At 39.4% G+C, this 24,431-nt stretch overlaps 1 protein-coding gene across 1 annotated transcript; it reads right to left on the reverse strand.

Annotated features, from left to right (window-relative positions):
* Nucleotides 1–6,365: 6,365 nt before the first annotated feature.
* Nucleotides 6,366–24,198, reverse strand: LOC115786987 (neuronal acetylcholine receptor subunit beta-2-like). The gene is made up of 6 exons (XM_030739531.1): nucleotides 24,147–24,198; nucleotides 16,323–16,468; nucleotides 16,125–16,169; nucleotides 14,219–14,328; nucleotides 8,660–9,650; nucleotides 6,366–7,562 (listed from the first exon to the last, which is right to left on the reverse strand). The coding sequence occupies exons 1-6, from the start codon at nucleotides 24,196–24,198 to the stop codon at nucleotides 7,398–7,400; spliced, it is 1,509 nt and encodes a 502-aa protein (XP_030595391.1). The 3' UTR covers nucleotides 6,366–7,397.
* Nucleotides 24,199–24,431: the final 233 nt, after the last annotated feature.

Below are 24,431 nucleotides of genomic sequence, written 5' to 3' on the forward strand. Positions count from 1 at the left end.
TGTGTGGATCTTTGAATGACCCACCTCTCAAGCATTTCCTAATCCAATTTTCTATCTATCAGACCAGCTTCCTGATCTTACTTCATGAGGTCAAAACTTCCTCGTGAACTTATTTTTGATCGAAGCATCCACTGTAGCTATACAATAAATAACATTTCAACACAATATACATGTATGTGTTTGCAATGAAGAATTAATGCTTGTTGATCTCTGACTACAGCATGAAACAGTCTCCAATGTCGCCTCCTCTGTCCGTCTAACAGACTGAAACAGTCCTGTGTTTCTTGTTTATGACCGACCTCGCTGATCTCTGTCGTCCTCAATCATACCTTTCCCTCTCTTTTTCTCTCCCGTGCTGCTTGTTACTCCCCTCACTTCCCTCTCCCTCCCCCACATCCAGTTTGATCTCTTTGGTCACACTTCAAGATCACACCTGGAAACTGTAAACAGCATCTCTTGCTCTCTCTGCCTCTCTCTGCTCTCTTTGTCCCTTCAATGTTGGATTTCTGAAGGAAAAAGTCTGCATGCAGTGGTGCCATCTCTGAAGAGGTACACCTCTAGAGGGACACAAGCACACACACGAGCACCTTTATTGTATCTAAGAGGTAGTTGAGCAGGTTGCTGACTCCACAGTATACAGCCTAAGGGTCATATGGGTATAATACGTGTGCTGCTGAAATCTGTGGAAAACCTACTTTCTTTTTTGCTTGTCTACAGTCAAAGTTGCCAGCTGAGACGATTTAGCCACAGCAGAAAAATTGCCAGGTCAGTCAGCAACCTTGGTTAGATTTAAGATAAGCTTGAAATTGATTTCCGTTGGATGGTCCTTTGCTTTAATCTTTGCTTAGGTTAAGTTTTGTCTTGGCTTTGTTTTGGGGGTTTTTTGGGTTTTTTGTTAGAGACCACTGTGCTGCAGAGGAAAGGATCGGTCTAGTAAAACCCTCTCACTGGCAAGAGAGAGGATGAAAAGATGACAAAGATCGAAAAGGTCACACATACAAATGAAGCACAAATAGTAGCAAATATGTAGAATAATCAAACTAAAACCAAAATGTAGTGTGACTGTGACTTTGCAGCCCTCCGAACCACCAACAACTTCCCACCACTCTCCAAGTGCATATGGCTCCTCTCTTATTGGAAACTGATGCAGATGTCAAGTATCTAATTTATGTGTCAGTGGAGGGATGATGGGGGTACAAATAGGAGCTATAATTGCTGAACCAAGCTGCTATTCAGTGGCTGTCACTACATCTGTAAGCTTAAGTCAGAGTCGTGTGTGTCTCAGATAGATAGATAGATAGATAGATAGATAGATAGATAGATAGATAGATAGATAGATAGATAGATAGATAGATAGATAGATAGATAGATAGATAGATAGATAGATAGATAGATAGATAGATAGATAGATTATATAATAATAACTGACTAATAAGAAAAATAATATTGTGAAAAATAATATTACATAATCTTCACACATGCTCCTGTTGTTGAAAATTTTGTTTTTCAAACTCCAGTTATTACTAAAAATGATACACTAATGAGACAAAATTAATAATGTCCAAAATTTAACTCTGATTGTGTGAAATGTGATTTTCTGTAACATGTATCTAGATATTTGGCTCAATCTGATACTTAAAAACAGAGTTATTATCATTTTGTATTTTTTAATTACCTCCACCTAGAAATTTAGGTTGTAAACCATTGAGTTTACAGACAAACTGATAAACAAACATTTGCTTATCATTTTATCTGTAAGCTTGATGGTTTGAAAAGTTTTTAATGAATTCTGATAAAACTTGTAGGGGTATGAAGTGGAGTCATGTTAACAATCTATTCAAATTTAGCTTATATCCACCAAGGACTTCATGGTCAACTTTACTGGTTTATTAACTTTATTTATTGGTTGAAAACTATTTGACTTTTTCTTCAAGGTCAATCTTTCATAAAATGTGTTTTATCTTTAAAACAATGTTGCAAACTATGTTATACCATTAAAGAAAGTACTGTCAAGAGAATGATCTTGTCATGGTCCTGGGCCGTCTGCCCAGCGTTTTGTGTTTAATTTTATTTTCCCTGTGTTTTCCCAGTTTGTTTTGGTTTTCATCGTTCTTAGTGTGGCTTTATCATTTGTGGTTTTCTTGTTCCTTCATCCCTGTCTCCCCGGCGTCTGTGTTCTGGTGTCTTTTTGTCCTTTTGTCTTACGCCTGACCTTCTATGTTTCCGTATTGAGTTTTATTCCCAGTGTTGTGACTAGTCTGCTTTTCTGTCCCTTGTCTGTGTCTCTGTTTCCCTGTGCCGTGTTCCTTCCTTAGTCACTTCCTGTTTTATTTTGACAGTCTTGTATTCCCCGTGCTTTGAGTTTAGCTTGCTTCCCCTGTTATTAGTTTCATTTGCTTCACCTGCTGTGCCCTGCTGTTTCCTCTTGCCCCGATTACCTGATGTGTATTTAAGCCCTCAGTTTTCTTCTGTTCTTTGTCGTGTTGTCATCTATGTCCAGCTGTGTGCGGTGCTGTTCCTTGTTCCCCCTAGTTTTAGTTCTGGCCACAGACCAGCCCAGTTTATTTGTTTATATGGTCCTCATTTTCAATAAAGTCCTTTAAGTTCATTTTTGCACCTTTTTGAGTCCTGCTTTTGGGGTCTGCCTTTCCGGCCTGCCACAGCAACCATGACAGATCTGCCTAGTTAGTTAAAAATATACTGCAGCATAATATTATATAAGCTCAAGTTATTCATGTCATTATTTTTAAATCAGTACCTATTATCCATTACATACTCCTACATAATGCTTGTGTAATCAAAGTAAACGTGTCATGATACCCTTATCTGATTTTTATAGCAGTACAAGCTTCTTAAAGTACATTTTAAAAGAACAAAGAAAAAAAAAAACAAATATATACAATATACAATACTATTACCTTAAATGTAAACACTGCTCAGAGAGGGAGCTGCCTCGGCAGAGGTTTGCACTCTGAGTGCTTCTTGTTTGTTTTTGTTTTTATTTCTTTTTTGCCTTTTTTTTATTCTTTAAAAATGTTTAGTTTTAGTTTAGTTTTTATTAGTTTCAGTGTTTTTATTAGTTTATTAGGTCTTTTTTGGTATTATTATATGGAGGGCATATTTAGAAGGATTTTAGGAAAATCAATATAGGTGTTAAATAACCTTTTGAAAGCAGCTGACTCACATTCTTGTAGACATCTAAAGTCTCAATAAAACCTCATCAGGCAAGTTAATTTTACTAAATTAACAATTAAAACAAAGGCTATTTCTACTAAATTTTCTATTTTAGTTTAGTTTTCCAACCTCGCAAAACTGTTTCAATTATTTTTAATTTTTTTCAAATGTCTAGTTTGTATTTTTATTTTAGTTAACTAAAGTGCTTTTTCCCATCTAGTTTTAGTTTTTAGTTCAGTTTTAGTCAACTATCTAGATTTATGACTGTGTGTGTATTCATTCACCCGCTGTCTCCCTTTAGCAGTCATACAGCCTCGTTGCCATCTAAAGCTAACAGAAGGTGAAGTTGCGAGGCCTGAGGATATAAGACTCACTAATGAATCTGCACTCAGCTGACTTTAACACTGACCCAGGACAGCACAAATAGAGCACATACAATCCAGAAATTTATGTTCAAAACACTTTTTTTAACTTCTTTATGTCCATAACCAGGTGAAATAACCTCTTATATATACCACAAATAAAGGAGGAAGCCAGTGAGGGAAAGTACATGTCTCAAGAGATTAATACAGAAACTGAGGCATGTTATGAAAAAAGACAGGCTAGAGTGATTAATGTAGATGGGATTCATCAGACATGTTTGTTGCTTTCATTACCCTTTATTGATTCATTTGAGCAAGACATCAAGTCCCCATCATAGTCCCTTACTGTTAGACAAAACTCAGCATGTCACCCAGCATGACTGTCTAGTGGGAATTCAACCATCCACCAAGAAGTCAAAAATGAAACAAATCAATCAAGCTGGATAAGAATAGTACACTTTTTTTTCCAGGCTAATGTTGGCAGCAGTGACAGACAAGTGCATTAGGAAGGTGAAAAATTATACAATGCTACTTAGAAATAATAACAGGACATGGTTTCAAGTAATGCCTCTAAGAACAGACCGGAAAGCCTACGATATGATGGCATATAATGAAAGTGAAGTGACAGGCTGTTTGGTCATTTTATCTAGGTCAGTGTGTATAAAATACTGTACAATATTATTGCTGCTGGTTTCTTGGTGATGGATGCTGACAAGCACTGCTTTTGGCCAGTGTACTGTACCTTTAAAAGACGCACAGTGAGCAGCAACAGCCTCACAGTCATTGGTTTGAAGAATTTTTCAGCACTATTTTCCCACCTTCACTTAAAACAAAGACGGTTTAACAATTTCTCATAGATTTAATCAGTTTATCAAGACAGCCCAGATTCTGCACAGTGAGTTGTGTGAGTGTAAACAAAAAGGTTGGGCACCCCCTCATACACACCCATCCATTATTATTTAAACAGTCCAGCAGTCAGCTGTTTCATGTTGGATGTATTTGTGGTATTGGCAAAAGGACACGGGGAGTGAGCATCTTCCGGGTGTCTTCACAACAGATTCACCTTCTTCTCTTCGGGTGCGTGTGAGCTGTGTGAGATCCACCTCTGCAAAATGAGTCTGTTTGGAAGATTCTGTTTCTCTTTGGGCTCTGTCACACTTACAGTTAGCAAAAAAATTCAATACAAAGTATCTGTTCTGCGTTGTGTGCATGCTAGTGCTAGTCATGCCCTGATACAGTCATTAGAATTTGATTTGGACCAAGATACAAAAGGGTAAGAAAAGAAGAAAAGAATTGAAATAAAATTAAGCCCTGAGTTGCTGTTTGTGTACATCTATTTTCTTATTTTTTCATTTTTGTTTAATATACAGGGCTGTGAAAAAGTAATTGCCCCCTAAAACCAATAACTGGTTGTGCCACCCTTGGCAGCAGGAACTGCTATAAAGTCTTTGTGATAACTCGCAATGAGTCTCTCACATCGCTGTGGAGAAATTTTGGCCCAGTCTTCTTTGCAGAATTGTTTCAATTCAGCCACATTTGGAGGGTTTTTGAGCATAAATGGCCTGTTTAAGGCCAAAACATCAATCAGATTTAAATCTGGACTTTGACTAGTACACTCCAAAACCTTCATTTTGATTTTTTTTTTGACCCATTCAGAGGTGGACTTGATGGTGTGTTTTGGATCATTGTCCCGCTGCATAACCCAAGTGAGCTTGAGCTTCAGGGCATGAACTGTTGTCTGAACATTCTCTTCAGGATTTTTAGATACAGTAAGTCGTCCAGGTCCTGAAGTAGTAAAGCAGCCCCAGACCATCACACTACCACCATCATGTTTGACTGCTGCTATGATGTTCTTTTTATGAAATGCTGTTAGTTTCACAGCAGATGTAACAGGACTCAAACCTTCCAAAAAGTTCAGCTTTTGTTTCATCCACAGAATATTTCCCCAAAAGTCTTGAGGATCATCAAGATGTTTTTTTGGCAAATGTGAGATGAACCTTTGTGTTCTTTTTGGTCAGCAATGGTTTTCTCCTTGGAACTTCCCCATGGATGCCATTTTTGTCTAGTCTCTTTTTTTTATTGTTGAATTATGAACTCTGACCTTAACTGAGGCAAGTGAGGCCTGCAGTTCTTTAGATGTTCTGGGTTCCTTTGTGACATCCTGTATGAGTTGTTGATGCGCTCTTGGAGTAATTTTGGTACGCCAGTCACTCCTGGAAAGGTTCACCACTGTTCCAAGTTTTCTCCATTTGTGGATAATGGCTCTCACTGTGGTTCACAGGAGTCCCAAAGCCTTAGAAATGGCTTTGTAATCTTTTCCAGCCTGATCGATGTCAATGATTTTGTTTTTCCATCTGTGCTTGAGTTTCTAAATATCCTGACATGATGTGTTGCTCTTTGAGATCTTTTAGCCTACTTCACTTTGTCAGGCAGGTTCTATTTAAGTGATTTCTTGATTCAACAGGTATGACAGTAATCTGAACCATGTGTGGCTTGTGAAATTTAGCTCAGCGTTCCAAAAAATGTGGTTAATCACAGTTAATCCATGATTTAACAAGGGGGCAATTACTTTTTTTACACAGGGCCAGGTAGGTTTGGGTAGCTTTTTCCCCCTTAATAAATGAAATCATCATTTAAAAACAGTATTTTGTATTTATCTTAATCTAATGTTAAAGTTACTTTGAGGATCTGAAATATGCAAATATGAGAAATATGCAAAAAAAAAAAAAACATTTTTTTAAAAGCAGGAATGGGTCAAATACTTTTTCACAGCACTGTGTTGCAGTTTCTCCCTTGTCTTTTGTTTCAAAATGCTCCAAATGCTCCAGGTCTGTCTGGCACTCCCACTCTTTTAAAACAAAGTGATGTTGTAATATGAACAAAATGCGGTTTAGCATTGTTTTGCTGAAAAGAAAACAAGGAATATTCTACTATTAGTGATGCACAGGTGCATACTAGAAAAGCTATGTCAAGTTTAGGCCTTGTGTGAAAAAAAAAAGCCAGAGTGTGGAAATGGATTCGTCAAGACGAAACCATTTCCAAAAGTGCAAATTAATTTCGTCATCCTTTTTATCCTTTTAGGTGGTTTTAATTTAGTAATCGTCTTGTTTTCGTCATGAAAGAAAGGGTCGTTGACGAAAACTATGACGAAAATATTTCGTCAACGAAATTAACACTGCTTCCAGAAGAGTTGCAGCTTTTATAGATGCAAAGGGTGGGCCAACATCCTATTAAACCCTATGGATTAAGAATGGGATGTCACTCAAGTTCATATTTGTGTGAAGGCAGATGAGCAAATACTTTTGGCAATATAGTGTACGCTGAGGATCTGGCAGTTCTAACACAAGCCTTTGCAGTGCTGCAGGCAACTGTATATAGATATTAGTGAAAGTGCGGCTGATGCGAGAGGCTACACCCAGGCTTGTGCTCTCTCTCATCCCACAACAGAATCTAAACTGAATTGAGAATGCAACCACATTTTTTTACATTTTACACAGCATCCGAGCCTTTTAGAAAAGCTGTTGTAGTAAATACTGTGACTCATGTTATAGCAGACAGTTTGGGTTATGAATGCATTTTTTAAACTTTTTTTTTTCTTTCTTTCTTTTACAAAGCTTGGGGGGTTGCAGAGCCTCTGAAATAAAAATATCACAGCTCCTGTGTGAGGGAAAGATGAGTGGACCAGAGGATGGCGGGCACATGGAGATTTAAAAAGGCAGAGCAGGGGCGGGGAGGAGAAAATGGAAAGGTTAAAATGTGTCATTTCCCAGTCAGAGTGTGGTGAGAGGCGGCCATATGATATGTGTTAAAATCTGCTTCTGGAAATAAAAAGCCACTTCTGGGTCAGGTCACAATGAAGGTTCAAGTTTCAGAATTATGCTCTATGTCCTCAATAATGGGGGTGTTATAACTCTGAAAAAGAGGCTGCATGAAGAGGCCCATTGTCCCAACTACACACACAAACACAAAGATCCACAGGAAAAGACGGTCAATCACCATCGCCACATATTTCCAGTCTTCAATGATCTGCAGAGACATAAAACAGTTGCATATTAAATGCTGCTATTGTGTTCATGAGCCTGAACAAAAGTGAACTGAACTTATTTGAATGGTTTTACTTATTACAGTTGATTTGTGATCATCATTTTCCCATGCTTCTTTTGTTTAAAAAAAAAAAAACAGTATCATGTGATGTTTTTATGACAACATAAAGTACAAATGCAATTCACCTGATAACTGGCACAGCCTAAAAATATACATTTCAGGATTCAAAGACTGTTGCCCTTTTCTATGATAGCAAATGTATTTATTTTCAGTATACTGACAGAATAATCTTTCTGAGACCTTAAAAAGCCAATAGTTGGCACTTTCAGGTAAACTTTAATGTCTTCATGCTAGCCTGCTTGTGTGTTTAACACATTTGCTGTCCAATGGTATGTGTCTAAAGGAGCACTTTTGGACACAAAAGGTGAGACAGCCTCCCAACATTAGACACTTGATGGGTGTTGCATTAGATGGTGTCAGATAGATGACACTTGCCTGCATCTAATTAGACAAACACCTCATGTCAGTGCCTGTTCTCAGATTTCAAAATGAAACCAACATGGTTACTCTTTGGCTAATTTTCTTTTAGATTCTGTCTTATATTTCTTCAATAGTTCACTAGAATGTCATTCTGAAAGGCTAATTTCATAGAAAATAAATAGGAGGGATAAAAATGATGGATCAGATGGACATGTAGAGTTAGGGCCATAAAAGTTTGGACAGTGATGTCACTTTTGTAATTTTGCCTCTGCACGCAGTTGCAGTGGATTTTAAATTGAACAATCAATATGTGGTTTACTGCAATAACTGTTTGGGAATAACAGCCATTTTTATACATTTTACCACTTTCAGAGGCTCAAAAGTCTGTTTGTTGTTTGATTTAAAATCCACTGTGGTAATGTACTTATGTATCATTGTTACGGCATGTTAAAATGTGAACATCTGGCAATAAGCCATGAGGAAAATGTGCATATATTTGGTTATTTTAAAAATTAAATAAATAAAGCATGGTATATTTTGGTATACAGAAGAGTTCACATGGCAATATGCAATATGGTCAAACATCTCCAAACACCTACCCCTTCGTCATCATCCTCACTCTTCATCTTCTCAGCAATATAGCGTACTCCATCAACTGCATCTTCCACATCAATGTTGCTCTTCAAGGTCATCCTCTTCCTGAACTCTGTGTTCTCTGACAAGTCACTGACCCTCCAGCCATAGTGTTTGGCCGACTCCTCATTAACAAAGAAGGATGAGGAGGAATCAGCCATTGCAGTGGAACTTCCACTTCCACCCTCTGCTCCACACCGCTTCTGGTCAGAGTACTTTTGCTTCTGGTGCTTTTTCCGGAATCGTTCACGGATGTTAGAGCTACCGGGTCTCCGCATGAAGAGGAAAGAGGGAAGCCGATACAGAAAGACACGCTTGACCCAAGGAGGCATGGTGTGCGTACTGGGTGACCGATGGTGCACATTGAGCACACAAACGCTGGTGACAATAGAGAAGGTGACCAGCACCATTGTAAACATTAGGTACTTCCCAATCAGAGGCACTGCTAGAGACGTAGGTGGCACAATCTTTGAGATAAGGAGTAAAAACACAGTCAGGGCCAGGAGGACTGAAATACAAAGAGTCATCTTCTCACCACAGTCTGATGGGAGGTAAAACACAAGAATAGCCAGTGATGTGATCAGGATGCAGGGAATGATCAGGTTGATGGTGTAGAAGAGCGGTTTTCTCTTGATAATAAAGTCATAGGTAATATCCAGGTATCTGATATCATTAGGGTCTTCATTCTTGCGTCCAGGCAGTGAAACAATATCCCACTCACCACTGGGTTTGAAGTCATCACGTGAGGCATAATCACTGAGGAGGATGAGATCAATCTCTGTGTGGTCGTAGGTCCAAGAACGAAATTTGAGAGTGCAGTTCTGCTGGTCAAAGGGGAAATCACGGACTTCGATTTTACAGGCCGACTTGTAGATCGCTGGTGGGAGCCAGGCCACTTCGCCATTATTGGAGACCACAGCATTGGAGTAAAAGGAGACTTCATAGGTGCCATCAGCACTGCAGAAAAGACAGAAGTAAAGTCAAGCACTCACAGAAGGATTGCTTATATCCCAGTCATTTAAACACAGAATTACTACTTCTTTGTATTTGAAGGAGCCAGCTGAGGTGCTTCAAGCATCCTTACAAAATATGCCAACAGAAAGCAAGACAACACTCAAAGTCATTGAGAAGAAGTTTTCCTTCAAGACTTTCTGGTAGTCTGGTAAAGTTATGAAAGGGTATGTTCTAATCCGAATCATATTTTCTATAATCTTACAGGTAGTTTTATTGCCTTGGCAAGCTAATATTGACTAAAAGCTCAAAATGATTCCTAAAATAAACCCCAGCTGTACTTGAACTCCACTGTTTGCCCTTTTCATCCAGAATAACATGCTTTTTGACAACTTTTCATTTTCAAAAACACAGAGTTATGTCAGACACAGTTTGAAGTAACAGAACATGATCCTCACTTTGAATATGTTTTCAAAGAAGTCCTGAATTTGTCCCTCTTAACAAATATATCTATGTACAGTGTATTTATTTTCTTATTTATGAAATGCTTTCACATAAGAATGTGGTTAGGGTGGTACCAGTTTCTGAAGCTACATTTAAACAAACAAAATTGCTTAATAAAGTTGTTCTTCTGCACATACCAAAAGAACTGTAAAAGTCCACTTGTGAACTTGGTGAATATTTTTTCTTTACCTGTATATAATTACAGCATAACATAAACTGATTGCTGCTGTAATGACTGCTAATCCAGTATCGGATGATGTTTCAGTATCACTGATCTATTTCTGATAACTGGATCGTATTTCATTGTCTCACTTGCTCCTGAAGTGAACCCCCTGAGTACCTGAAGCACTGCTGTTTTAATGTTTGTTAAACCCTGACAATGAATAGTGTTTTAACTAACATTTTGCTTCATTGTACTGCTTATTGACAATTTCTCTCACACCTTCGGCCTTACTTAATGAGAGCCACTGTGCTGTTGGTCACTCATTAATATCTTGTCACATTCTAAAGTAAATTCATTGATTGCATGCTGAGTAAAAGTTCTGACTACTTCCATGAGTCTGCAGAGGTGACTCGTGCAACAGTTTGAAGTCCAAAGGATGCATTTAGCATCTCAAGGAAAGAGCTTGGCCTGGGACACATGCTGGCATCAAGGCAACACCTGTCCCTCACACCTCAAATCTGCTGAGACTGACTTTTTTCTTCATCTCATTAAGCCTGCAGAGGATGCATTATAAATAAGTGGCCTATCAATTATAAAGTGGGTCAGGAATCCAACCATCACACTTGCCTCTAATGCTTTAATGCTGCTATGTATATCCAGACTAATAAAAAATGCAGCAGCCCCACCTACTTGCTGTGGCCTCAGGTCTCCAAACTTAGACCTTAACCTGCATCTCTGCACCTGAAGTTACAAAACAGGATTGATAATCACTGCTCGCTGGTCTCTTACGCTATTATGCCCTTCAGTTGTCCATTGTCCTTCAGCTGACCAGCAATCTAGGTTCATAAAAGTTGAATACCTGCAGGTACTGTAAAGTGCGGGATTAAAACACAAGAACTATATGTTTAAACAACTGTGAACCTGTCAGACTCTGTCAACCTCAACGGTTCCAGAAGCTGAGAAAACAATCATTCATCCAAGTCCAGGACCTTTTCTCTGTTTTTACTCTACTCCTTTTTTCTGAGTACTTTGGGGGCTTCTGTCCATGTTTGCTTAAAAGCCAAATTTAATTCATGAAACACAGTGATCATGATGAAAATCATGATTCAAAGTTCCAGTGCAGCTGTTGGGATATTTTATGGTGACACAAGAGCTTGCTCTGCTTTGGACCATTATAAAAGTTCAGATGATTTGGAGGCAGATGGTCCACTGTGGAGACCCATAAAAGGAGGAAGAAGAAGAGGAGAAAGAAAGAGAAAGATCAATAGATCGATAGATAGATAGATCTATCTATCTATCGATCTATTGATCTAAGTTTAGGTGAAACTTGGATAAATCTGGGCAGGGAGAGTAAAAAGCAGCATCTTGTTCTTCCCTCATTACCACCACTGAGATGCACTTGAACAAGGTTTCCAAACCCCAAATGCTCAGTGGACAGCTGATCAGATTGTGGTGGTATGGCAACTTCAGTGGCACATTTTAGAACATGTGTGTGGTCAAAGCTTGACACAAGTAAATCCCTCTGAAGTTTGTCGAATACCAGCATTTTAAATTTGTGTGAGGGGTGGCATTCAGTTACTACAGTTACTAGTTTACCATCAATGACTGGTTTGTGACTGAGATGGAGTAGGCGACAGCCTACTGAAAAACATAGAAAGTACACAAAAAGTTTCTGATGCTGCAGACAAAAAAGAAACTCAACATTCAAAGGAAAGATTTCAGTCTAATAAATTAAAACATCAACAGCAAATACAAACAGATCACCAATGGTGTGGCTTTTCTTCATCTTTAGCACACATTAACAGTGTTTGTGTAATTACTCTTGCAGCCCAAAGAGGCAGACAAAATTTTCACTCTTATGTTACCTTTTTTTCAGCAACTACCCCTAAATTCAGTTATAAAATTACTGAGTAATCAAAGAATTATCTTACTTGTGTTACATAAGTTCCCAAATTATTTGTACATGGGGCAGGTAGAAAAAAACATAATCATATCAACCGCCTTACTCCAGTTTGTGCTGAAGATAGATCTTATGTAGGCCCTCCTAGTTAGGACTGGAATTGATGTGGGCACATGTAAGATAAAGATAAAGATGTACAAAGTATTTTAACTAATTACTTTCTACAGAGAGTCCATACATTTTTAACAAGTAATACATAAAACATCTATTTCTTTCTCTTATCCAACTCAGGGTTAAAGGCAGCTAGAGGCTGTCCCACCTCTCAAGGCCTCTCACCCTATGACAGCTATTGCAGAGAGGCAAACAAGCATTCAAACTCACACTAACAACTATTGCCACTTCAAAATCTCCAATTAGCCCAACATGCAGGTTTCTGGATTGTTGAAGGGAGCTGGAGTACTTGGAGAAAACCCGTACCAGCCCAGGGAGCACTTGCAGACTCTGAACAGAAAAGCCCCATATCAGCTCTGTACTGTGTTGGCACATGGCATTGAGTGGAGGAATTGTATCTATAAACTTAGTTACAGAACTTTCAGAAAGGCATCTACTGTAATGACATTTATTCCCTACTGTTGTGTAAATGTAAATGTTATTAAGAAATGATCAGACAAAAGAGGGTTCTCAGGGAATACTGTTAAATGTTCAGTTTCTATGCCATATGTTAGAACATGATCCAGAGTGTGATGAAAGTGGTGGGTGGGCTCATTTACATTTTGAGAGAAGCCATTTGAGTCTAATAATAGATTAAATGCAGTACTGAGGCTGTCATTTTCAGCATCCACGTTAAAATCACACAATATAATTATTTATCTGAACTGAGCACTAAATGAAATTTAAAAACTCTAACTGCTTTTATTTATGATGCTTTTGTTCTCTGGCACAACAGAGAAAGAACATTCAATTCATTTTAATGGGGAAAATCAACAGTTAGTGTTTCTCAAGAAACTAGCAGATGGAGAGGAGACCCATCTGCTGACCTATATGGGTGACAGACGTGACATCCACAGGCCTTTGCATCTGTTAGTTGATTCTCCAGGGATTAAGGGCAGCACAACTTATTTCTCCAAGACTTTTTACAGCATTGAGATTCTGATGTATTGATTTTTCCCTGCAGCCATTTTACAGAGCAGCAAGATAATTTCCACATATGTCAAAATATTCTCACATCATGATTTGCATATCTGTGCCTGCTGTACAAAACAATCAATAATGTATAAGGGTGTCCTGTACTCCAGTGTAACTATGTTGGAAAGTTTGAATTTCTGTGTTTCTATCAGCACAGCAGTCGTGGGACTGTGTACTTTTCTGTGATTTTCCTCCATAGCTAAATTGTTAATGTTCAGTGGAAGCCTAATTTTGGCTTCCAAATTACTGCAAGCTGAAACTGAAAGGTAAATATTTATTATATAGTGTATACTCTGCTCAAATGAAGCAATGTGTATTATGTACTGCAAGTTTTACCTCAAATGGAACAGTGCATAATGATTAAACATAGTATTATTCAAGTGCACCAAAACTGGTGACCTTCTGGATTAACACTTAAAAGATAAAAATTTTTAACCCATAATCTCTCTGTGCTCAGTCAGAGCACAGAGAGATCTCACACCTTAAAAGCTCTCAAACCTTAAAAGATCTTTCCTGATTATGTAATTGTCTGCAGACACTCGACACAATGTCAACAAAATATTGTTGGGTTATTATTCAATATTTATTAACTTAAAAGAAGTGACAAGTGGGATAAAAAAGGAGCTAGGAGGATAGAGAGAGTAAGAGGATAGAATGAGAAACCTTTTAGCAAAATGGGGCTTTTGCAGCTAGTAAACTGAAGTTGCTCAATCTTTCAGTCTGTCCCTAGTTTCATCACTTAGTTTTACACACACACACACACACACACACACACACACACACACACACACACTCATTGTGTCTGTCACAAAGAGGACATACTTGTTGTAAAGGACAATGTCAGGCAGCCAGATGTGTTGTGACGGGAGTCGGATTTTCTTGATTCCCTCGTACTCTTCAGGATCCCACATTAATCTGTAGTCATTCCAGCCCTGGTGTAGAAGGGCACACAAGCAAATACAAACATATAAGAAAATATTTAAAATTAACAGTCACATACAATTGTACTTAGAAGTTTACAAATACTCATCATGAGCGTAGATGTCATTGTAATTTGGGGCTTTTATGATTTCTTTGACTTGCTCTTTTTCTGGGGTGAAATGATTGTACAGCAGATTTTAATGACTTTAAAAAAACAAGAATGGGGTGCACAAGTTTGAATTTATTTTGGATTTTCTCTAATCTGCACAGGATCTCCCCAGCCATCTCTTCCAGCTCGTCCGGGGGGACCCAAAGACAAACTGTGGTTTGCCCAGAAGTTCAATAGCAAAACACCACTCAGGTTCAGATTAGGCAGGCCGTTCCTCCTAATCACGCCCCTCCAGGTCTCAGTGTCATTGCCCACGTGAGCACTGAAGTCTCCCAGTAGGACAATAGAGTCACCAGATTGCGCAATCTCAAGCACCTCACCCAGTGACTCCAGGAAGGCTGGGTACTCTGAACTGTCATTTGGCAAGTAAGCACAGACAACAGTCACCTCACCTCATCCCCCCCCCCAACCTCAACACCCCCCAGGGTTGTGTGCTCAGTCCTCTGCTGTACTCGCTGGACACCCATGACTGCGAGGCCACATCAGAGTCCAATATCATAAAGTTTGCTGATGACTCAGCTGTTGTAGGATCTCCCACAATGAAGAGACTACAGGAGGGAGGTCCCCCACCTGGAGGACTGGTGCCGGCAGATCCACCTCCTGCTGAACATCAGCAAAACAAAGGCACTGATTGTGGACTTTCTTGTGATGACTTACTTCTTCAGGACCTTCCAAACGGTTGTACTGGCTATGGCCAATGTTTTTGCAATGGCTCTGGTTGATTTTCCATCTTCTCCCAGCTTCACAATTTCTTGTTTTTCACCAACAGATAGCTCTTTGGTTTTCATGTTCTCTAACCAGAACTGCACAGTCTGTACAGGCAAAACTCAAATCTGAAACTGAATGTAGATATTCAGCACTATTTATTGTTTGAATAATAAATGTAACAGGACACACCTGGGAAGCAAAACCCACCTGTCAATCACCCTAGGGTGGCTGTAGCTCAGTAGGTAGAGCAGGTCACCTACTGATCGGAAGGTCAGCGGTTCGAATCCTGGCTACTCCGGGCTACATGCCAATGTATCCTTGGGCAAGATACTTAACCCCAAGTTGCTCTCCGACCGTTCTGTCGGAGTATGAATGTGTATGAATGTAAGGTAATTAAAAAAGCACTTAGCTTCATAAAAATGGAAGTGCTTGTATGAATGGGAGTGCATGGGTGAATGTAAACAGGTTGTATAAGCGCTTTGAGTGCTCATACTGAGTAGAAAAGCGCTATATAAGAACTAGTCCATTTACCATTTACCTGTCAATCACATGAAGAACAAGAAAAATGGATGTTGATCTTTTGTCTCATATGCATTTTTTAATGTCACACAGCAAAAATAAAGGGAATGACCTCACTGTTCCGATACTTTTGGAGGGGAGTGTATGCTGTACAATCATTTCATCCTGAAAAAAAAACAGTTCCAAGAAAAGCCTCAAATTACCCTGACATTCATACCTATGATGAGTGTATATAAACTGACCACAACTGTACATACAAAAAGAGATTATCTATCAGTAACAACATGAAATCAAATACAACACATAAAATTACATTCAAAGGCCATTTATAAGTGTAGCAGTTCATGTAGTGATATTCAACCTGATTCTCAGAAAATAAACAAATAATGAACAAGATGTTTTAACACAAACCTGAGTGAGCCAACAGTTGGTGGTCATGATCTGCTCCCTCTCATTCTGAAACATAGACATGGCCGAAGTCTTTAAGCAGTGGCTGCACTGACTGCTCTTATTAGCAATAACAGTGTTCCCCAGTCATTTGAAATTAGTAAGGTATGACTCCATGATTATGGCATGTGCAGTTTTGGATTTGTGTGTGTGTTTTCTTACCACATTGATCAGCTGGGCTAGAGACACCTGGATGTAAATGGTGACCTGCTGGCTGGTGTTGACAGCTGGCCTAATGAGTTTGTTGTAGCGCTCCGGTGACAACAGGTGATTCACCAAACGTTCCTCCACCTCCGCACACAGGACAGCTGCACACACGCACGCACACACACACACACACAGAAAAGAGCTGAAAATAAGCTACATATGATTTAACAACTGATTATAACCCAAATTATGTACTATCAAATGCATGTTAAAAAAAAATACATTTTTAGTCTTCACTAGTTGAACACTACCTAATGACATACTGCCATATTTATGTTTTAATATTTATTTAAGTGTAACTCTATGCAATTGGTCAGAACAGGCTGCAAAAGCAGCAGCACTGGAAGCAGTCCAGCGTTGTACAAACAGATGACCGTGAAGGGGGGAAAAAAACAGAAAAAATTTAAATCAGTAGTTTTTACTCTAGCAGATTGCTGAATTTGTATGCAACCCTGTTTCACTTGCTCACAATAAATTAGCTGCAATTTTATTAGTGTAAAAGACAAATTTTATTACTTAGCATAAAATCACACCATAGCCCATATTTTTTCGACATACTGTGAGAACCTAATGGGAGCGACTCCAGTTTATTCTGTTTCACCGAGCGAAACGTCCTCTGGCTATTATGCAATCTCATTCTGTTGGCTGCCCTGTCAAAACTGTCAAAAATAAGCCTGATTTCATCATTTCGGTGGAGTGGTTGTTGAGATGAACCAGTTAGATCAAGGCTTACATTAGGCACTGAGTGCTCCTCATTTTGGGTACTGTGTGGCTTAAATTACTAGGTATGGTTAACTGGAGCCCTTGAATTTAACACAATAACAGAAGCATGCAAAAACGCACACAGATGCCCGGAGCTCTAACTGGTGAAGCGATGTTTAAATCTCGTGTTGTGAGGTCTCAACAATTATGTGCTGCAGTGATGCAGCATGCCGCACATTCAGAGATTTAATGGGTGTGTAATGAGAGCAATGGGAGTAATGTGTGTATATATATTTGTGTGTGTGTGTGTGTGTGTGTGTGTGTGTGTGTGTGTGTGTGTGTGTGTGTGTGTGTGTGTGTGTGTGTGCGCGCGCACGTGCGCTCGCGCCATGGTAGGAGTATTCATGTCTCACAAACAGGTCACCTGTAACCATATTTAGTGACAATCCAACACACATAAACACACAAACGCACACATGTTCTGCACCTGCCAACAGCACGGCCAGGCAATATGATGAACCCAGGCAGTTCATCATATTACTTAGTGTCTATTTCATTTTAAGTGCAAGTGTAATACATATGACAATAAACAGAGGGAGTGTCACCACATGCTACCCATGTAATCTCCACAGAACAATGTCTGAATGGAACAAAGAGTTTCATGTGAGCGAGTGCTTTAGAATAGAGACATTGCCAGACTTTGGTACTTTTTAAAGTGGAAGAAAAGGAAGCGTACCTTCCATGTTTATGATCTACCACAAAACAAGTCCACCAGAGCTTATCTTTACATTTTTACATGCTTTAGTGCAATTTTTTGGAGACTTTCAACTTGCTTTCAACTTACATCAAAACAAGCTTTATAATCAAATTTTGATAATATGTGTGTAATAAATCCATAGTAGGTAAAGAAATTGTGAAAAAGTGCAATAAACCACAAAGAAATTGAAAGTTGTCAAATAGGTTATATATTACAGCTTTATCACCATCCATTCTCTTCTGCTTATCCTGTTCAGGGTCGTGGGGGGGGTGGAGCCTATCCAGCTATTGTAGGGCAAGAGGCAGGGTACAACCTGTACAGGTCACCAGCCAACACAGAGAGACGGACAACCATTCACACCTATGGGCAATTTAGAATCACCAATTAACGTAAGCCCACTGGAGTACCGGGAGAAAACCCACACAAATATGGGGAGAACATGCAAACTCCACACAAAAAGTCCCAGGCCAAGATGGATTCGAACCCAAAGCTTCTAGCTGTGAGGCAACAGTGCTAACCACCACACCACTGTGCTGCCCTAATTTCATCAGGTTTATCACATATACAGTATTTTCATTTAAATGTCTTCTCTGTCCTCCTGTTTTGTCTTCAAGCTGTTCCTTCCAGTTTCTGCTATGTTTAGCCTTGTGTGTTTTTATGTTGTTTGGGGTCTGGGAGGCTTTTGTGGCAGCTTTTTGTGTCTGTGTGTGTGTGTGCTTCATAAATAAACTTTGCTTGACATGACTGATGGCTATGAATTTTCTGCCTACAGGACAATGTATAATGAAGGATGATGTGCAAAAAAACAAAAAAAATAAATAAATAGAAGAAGTGGATTGCATTAATACTGTGCAAATCTCAGCCCAAAGCAACCTAAACTTCCTGCTTCAAAAAGCATGTTACATAGTACATGTTACTTATGCTGAGTTCTAATCCCATTATTAGTTATCTTAAGAGGATAAACAAAATACCAGAGAACCAAAAAGTAAATGGGGTTTGTGTCAGTGTCTTAGTGAAGGGTAATGTTGCCAGTCCTCTCTTATGCAGTGTTGTCTATTTAGATGAGTCATCTTTGACTTTGCCAAACACAAAGAGTTTGAATTGTGATCTGCCTTTGCCAGGTCAAAGCAACCAACTAAAGCTGGAGGTGATCTTTTGCTTCTAAGAAGGCAGTCAATAAACAAATTGCTGTTTGATACACAGTATATCTAAACAGCTTTAGCAGTGAAGTCCATTTTCTCACCATATTCTATCCCAATAATGGTTTAGGACAGGTGAATTTCAGTGTTTGCATCAACTTAAAATAGCACACTGTTCTGGCACTTCACTTGCACAGGTTTGTAGCCATGCATTCGACTGTCTTATCAAGATACGTTCAAGAAAACAGTGTTTTGAAACATGTCAAAATCAAACTGAAAATGAGATGCACTGAGCTTTAAAGGCAGGTGATGGAAGAAGAGGGATACTCTACACTTGGTCACTTTACATTAACCTCCAGTGAGTCTCCATCTGAACAGGAGACAGGAAAAGTGTCCAGTGTCTGAGCAACTATGACAAGAAACCCTGAAGGTAAAAGTCCTCAGAGACAAAAAGCTGTGTCTGTCAGGACTAGACAGAGAGGAGACTGATGCCTGGAGAAGAGGACAATAGAGACACAACAATAAACAATAGGAACATCAGAGCATGAGACAAAACAATTCCCAGATTAGTATAATCATCAGATAATATTAAATAGGATATTGCTATATTTTTTCAATGAATAATGACAGGGATTCATGAGTTTTCTGTTAATGGGATTAAAGCCTGACAACAATTCATTGTTGACATGCAACAAACTGCCAGATGATGCCAGCTTCTACTTCTAATTAAAATCAACTGGTTTTACACATTAAGCTTACTTTACTAAGATGATGCCTTTACTGTCTTTTACCCTATAAAACAGCTGAATAGAGTCTTCTGATGCTCAGATCTTAGACCACAATCCTGTATAAGTTCAAAGTTTCAGAGGCATCATGGATATCTAAGATGCTTAAGCGTGAGAATGGGGGAAGAAAGGTGATTTACGTGACTTTGAATGCAGCGTGTTTGTTGCTGTCAGCCAGTTTGGTCTGAGCATTTCAGAAACCGATAATGCAAATAACCACTTGTTACAGTCAAGGTATACAGAAGAGCATCTCAGAAAACACAACACATGACTTTAATGTACTCAAATGGGCTCCACCGTCACCACATCTCAGTCTAACAGAGCAGTTCTGGGATTAGATCAGTGGTTCTCAAATCCAGGCCTCATGGCCCCGTGTCCTGCAGGTTTTAGATGTGTCTCTGCTTCAACACACCTGAATCACATATAGAAGTCATTAGCGGGACTCTGGAGAATTTGACTGCATACTGAGGAGGTAATTCAGCCATTTGATTCAGGTGTTTTGGATCAGGGACACATCTAAAACCTGCAGGACACCGGGCCACGAGGCCTGGATTTGAGAACCACTGGATTAGATGGAACAGAAGATTCCCATCATGGATGTGCAGCTGACAAATCTGCAGCAGCTGTGTGATGCCACCATGTCAATATGGACCAAAATCTCTAAGGAATGTTTCCAGTACCTTGGTGAATCTACGCAATGAAGAATTAAGCCACAATAAAGGCTGACTGATTCACTCTGCAATGTCCTGCATTTAGGTCCTCAGTCCAATCATCTAACCATGTCCCATAATTGTTCTCAAATTATAAAAGACATACAGTATTTGTGTCACTAAAGTATTTCAGTCTGCAGCTTTTACAGTTCCCTTGAAATCTAAGATTTTATTGTTATTGTGACCAAAGTCATTCTCATTGCCCTCTCTGTCTCGTTAAACATTTCAATGAGGAATCTTTTTGTCACAGAGAACAATCAGTAAGACCCAAAAAGCCATTTAGAGCATTAAATTAAGATGTCAGTGGCTATAGACAAAATTCAAATGCATCTATGCACTAAACAAAAAGAGAAATGCAAAAAAAACTTCAATTGAATAAATGCTGTGAAGTAATTAAATAGATGTGATTTATAATTTAAATACACAGCTTTATAGCCGTTTGGCCCTGCAGTGTGATTTCTTCTGTAGTTTCTTCAGCTTTTCCTTGGCTGCTCCCTGATTTCTGCCTGAGAGAAATAAGAAACGTCATATTGGCTTAAAAATGTGTGTGTGTGGGGGGGGGGGGGGGGGGGGGGTAATAAAAATAAATCCAGTACAAAACATTAATAAACCAGGAAAGACAATTGGCTTCATGTGACTGAAAGGGATTGAAAATGGTGAAAGGATGCAGTATAGATGGTATGGCATGGTGGGTTTGACAGTAACGGCTAAAATGGTAGATGATGCTAAAATAAGATGTGGATATGCCTTAAGTAGAGATGGAGCGGGAGGGAGTCTACCAGCAGGTCTCATCACACATGTATGCGCACACACTCACATACACACTCCTGTCTGCCTCACTGCACTCTCCACACCTCAATAATTCATTGCCGCTAAAATAAAAATGCCATCATCTTACTTGCACAGAGACTCAGACACAATCAGAGATTATTCTTCAAGTCTTTCTTATTCACATAAAATCAACACCATTTCCATCACAACATCAGGATAATTAAAAAAACAAACAGAAAAAGCTTTCAGGCATGCCGCTGAGTTTGAGTGATGCAGATGGACAGATAGGTTGTGTCACCAGTCAAGACTAGGGGGTGGGGGGGCTGGGGGGGCAAAAACAACAATTCTACATCCTGTAGGTTTCTTTTCAGGCTAGTGAATTATTCAGCGTATTACCATCTGTGGTAGCCTTTCGGAGGCCAAAACAATTTAGGCGTCAGCTGCCTTTGGTTTTACTCAGGATACCGCCCAAGTCGGTCATGTTATAAAATACAGTCCTACGTGCATATGCATCCACAGATTCTCACAAGTTCCAACAAGACATTTCATACTATACATAGCAAATCTACTGCCTGAGAGATTTTTGTGTTTTTAGACCCTCGTGGGATTTCTTTTGGTTGTTTTGCCCCAAACCTTTCCTCATCCAGACAGCCCTTCTGTCTGTGAGGATAAAACAAATTCTCTTACTACAATGATTTTTTTATTTTTATTTTTTTATCTGTCACAATCTCTCCCTCATATTTTTCTGTCCTGCTTTGCTCTTTTGTTCACAGCATGTCAGGAACATGTGCAAGTTTAGGATATAAGAGAGACCATTGGTGCAGTAAAAGTGTCTTTCTTTTGCTCTCAGCAGGCTCGTATCACCTTTACACAAAGCCGTTTTTAGGTTTGCAGCTTTTTTTGCTTTGCAACGCACTTTGATACTTCTCCTCATCTGGCGGCACCTCTCCTTCAAAGAACAGCATCCAAACAAGTGTTCCAACACAATGACTAATAGTTTACTATGAAGTGTTGACTCACTGATGCTGGCCCCTGTTGGTGAGATATACATCTGCAGTTATGAGAAACCAGTTTTAAATTCATGAGAAACTTCAAAACAAAACTAGGAGCTGCATGTTCCTGCCCACCCACATATAATACATCACGCATGAGCTACGGAGAAGCACAGGCAGGGCATGGGGATGGTTTCATGCAACATGTTAAATGTGGATAGTGTGTGAGCAAGTCTTCCAAGCATGCAATGAGCAAAACATGTCATAGGTTCTTGAGAGAGATAGAGAACACAGGAGGCAGGGAAATGTGTGATGCAGCACTGAAAATGTCAGATAAGTTGCAGCATAGGAAACATAAGTGCAAAAATATAGACTAAGACAGAAATGATGGTGTACAGGAACAGAGAGGGGATGGGACACAGAGTGAGAATTGTAGAGAAGCCAACACAATAAGACATAAAGCAAATGCATCCCAGCAGAGTGGCTGAATGGATTTCATCTTTCTCCTGGTCGCAGCCAGGAGAAAGTTTGGTAGAAGTGACAGGGTCGTACAATGAATCAGCTGCAGATAGAGCACAGGTGACAGCGAATGACTCACAGAAAACTTCACATTTGTACTTTTTTAAATGATATGAATACACCTGGCTGACGCTGCCCCAATTTTTAGCTGACTTACCAATTATTGAAAAAATTAAAGTAGCTTTTGTTGTTTTTAACTTCCTTGGTCTTTAGTCTTGCTGTTTTTAATTACTACAGCAGCTAATAAAAGATAGTCCCTCATATTAATTCATACTGTATATTATCTGCATATATAATGCCCTTCTTCCAGTAAAAATACACTCCACTGTTGGGGGGGGGGATTAAATCCCCAATCATTAAATTTAATTACACTGAAGTAGTTGTAACAATGTTCACTTGTACAGTTAGATAGCACTTATCTCAAACTAATGAGCAATTAAGTGGTTTTACAAAGCAGTTTTCCTTAATTTAAAACACTCTTTTCTCTCTAGCTAGTCATTAATATGGAGACGCAAACACAATGGGTACTGGGCTTTGCCCTGTTTAGTGCTGCGCATTGATCCAATTTCAGCACCACTGACAGCTCCAGAATAGATTCCCCCTTCCTGATTTAGGATCAGGAAGGATCTCATAGTTTCTCATAAGTTACTTTATTTGACTGGGGGGTGGTGTTACAGAAGATCATCTGATAGGTGTGATTCAAGTTAAAGTAAACACTCCATTTAAATGTCTGCTACTGTTATCAAAGTGTCTTGGTGCACTTATAGGCAAAGAAGCACAGCAAATGGCCCAAGAACATTATCATGAGATTTCATGTAGATCAAAAGCAATGCTTATATCCGCACTTACAACCACATAGCCAGCTGCTTAATGAGTCATGTGCAAAGCATGGTGCCAAATTTGTTATTTAAATTATTTAAATATGACTAAACATAGGCTTGGACCAAATTGAAAGCAGTGTAAAATGAATGCTCCTTACTCACATTTCACACCCTTGCCCTTAAAACGTAAATGTGATTATCACTCCGTGGGTTTGCTGCGTAAAGGGGAGCGTGTTAATTGAGGAGTGCAGAAAAATCACGTGCTTAAGTGTCTGGTGCGTGGAAAAGCCGCTACTTATTCCCACTGGCCTGCTTTCCAGTACCACCTATGTTTGTGAGGTAAAAGTGTGGCTTAAAACATTTTCCAAGAAATTATCCCTTCAAGAAAGCATAACGCTTATCAGAGCGTTAATGTGGTGTTTTCTGGCAATAAAATACATTACTTATCAGACCTATTAACTGGCATGCATGTGGCTCTAAGAGAGTGTGCAGTTTTCCAATGGCCAACCCAAGCCAGAGATTAAAGTTCAATTAAGTATTAGTCCCTCGTCCCGTTCTAAGAGGATTTGAAATGATTACTCACTTGCCACGGTGAGAACCAAGAGAGCCAGGGTTGCTTTCACCGGAGCTGCCATCGCTTCCTCCCCTCCAGTGTGGCTCACACTCGAAAACTTGCAGATGAGGAGTATTTCCCGCGTTGTCTTGTCCTCTGCGCTCGCTTTGCAGTAAGTAAAGTGTGAAACAAAAAAGAAAAATGAACAGGGTGGATTACATTGGTATCATTGCGAGGGGTTCCGCAAGTAAGAACCGGTAGCTTGGGGGCACTGAGGAGAGCACTGACTGCTGTCAGAACCGAGAGATGAAGAAG

This window comes from Archocentrus centrarchus, chromosome 10 (assembly GCF_007364275.1).
Source record: "Archocentrus centrarchus isolate MPI-CPG fArcCen1 chromosome 10, fArcCen1, whole genome shotgun sequence".
Taxonomy (NCBI): Eukaryota; Metazoa; Chordata; class Actinopteri; order Cichliformes; family Cichlidae; genus Archocentrus; species Archocentrus centrarchus.

What these genes read in the sequence shown, in the direction of transcription:
- LOC115786987 (XM_030739531.1), bottom strand. Translation starts at nt 24,198, where the DNA reads ATGGCAGCTCCGGTGAAAGCAACCCTGGCTCTCTTGGTTCTCACCGTG. An exon ending in TAGCCCAGCTGATCAATGTG is followed by an intron (nt 16,170 to 16,322) that starts GTAAGAAAACAC and finishes TCTATGTTTCAG; the next exon opens with AATGAGAGGGAGCAGATCAT. An exon ending in GTGAGGATGATGACGAAGGG is followed by an intron (nt 7,563 to 8,659) that starts GTAGGTGTTTGG and finishes ATGTCTCTGCAG; the next exon opens with ATCATTGAAGACTGGAAATA.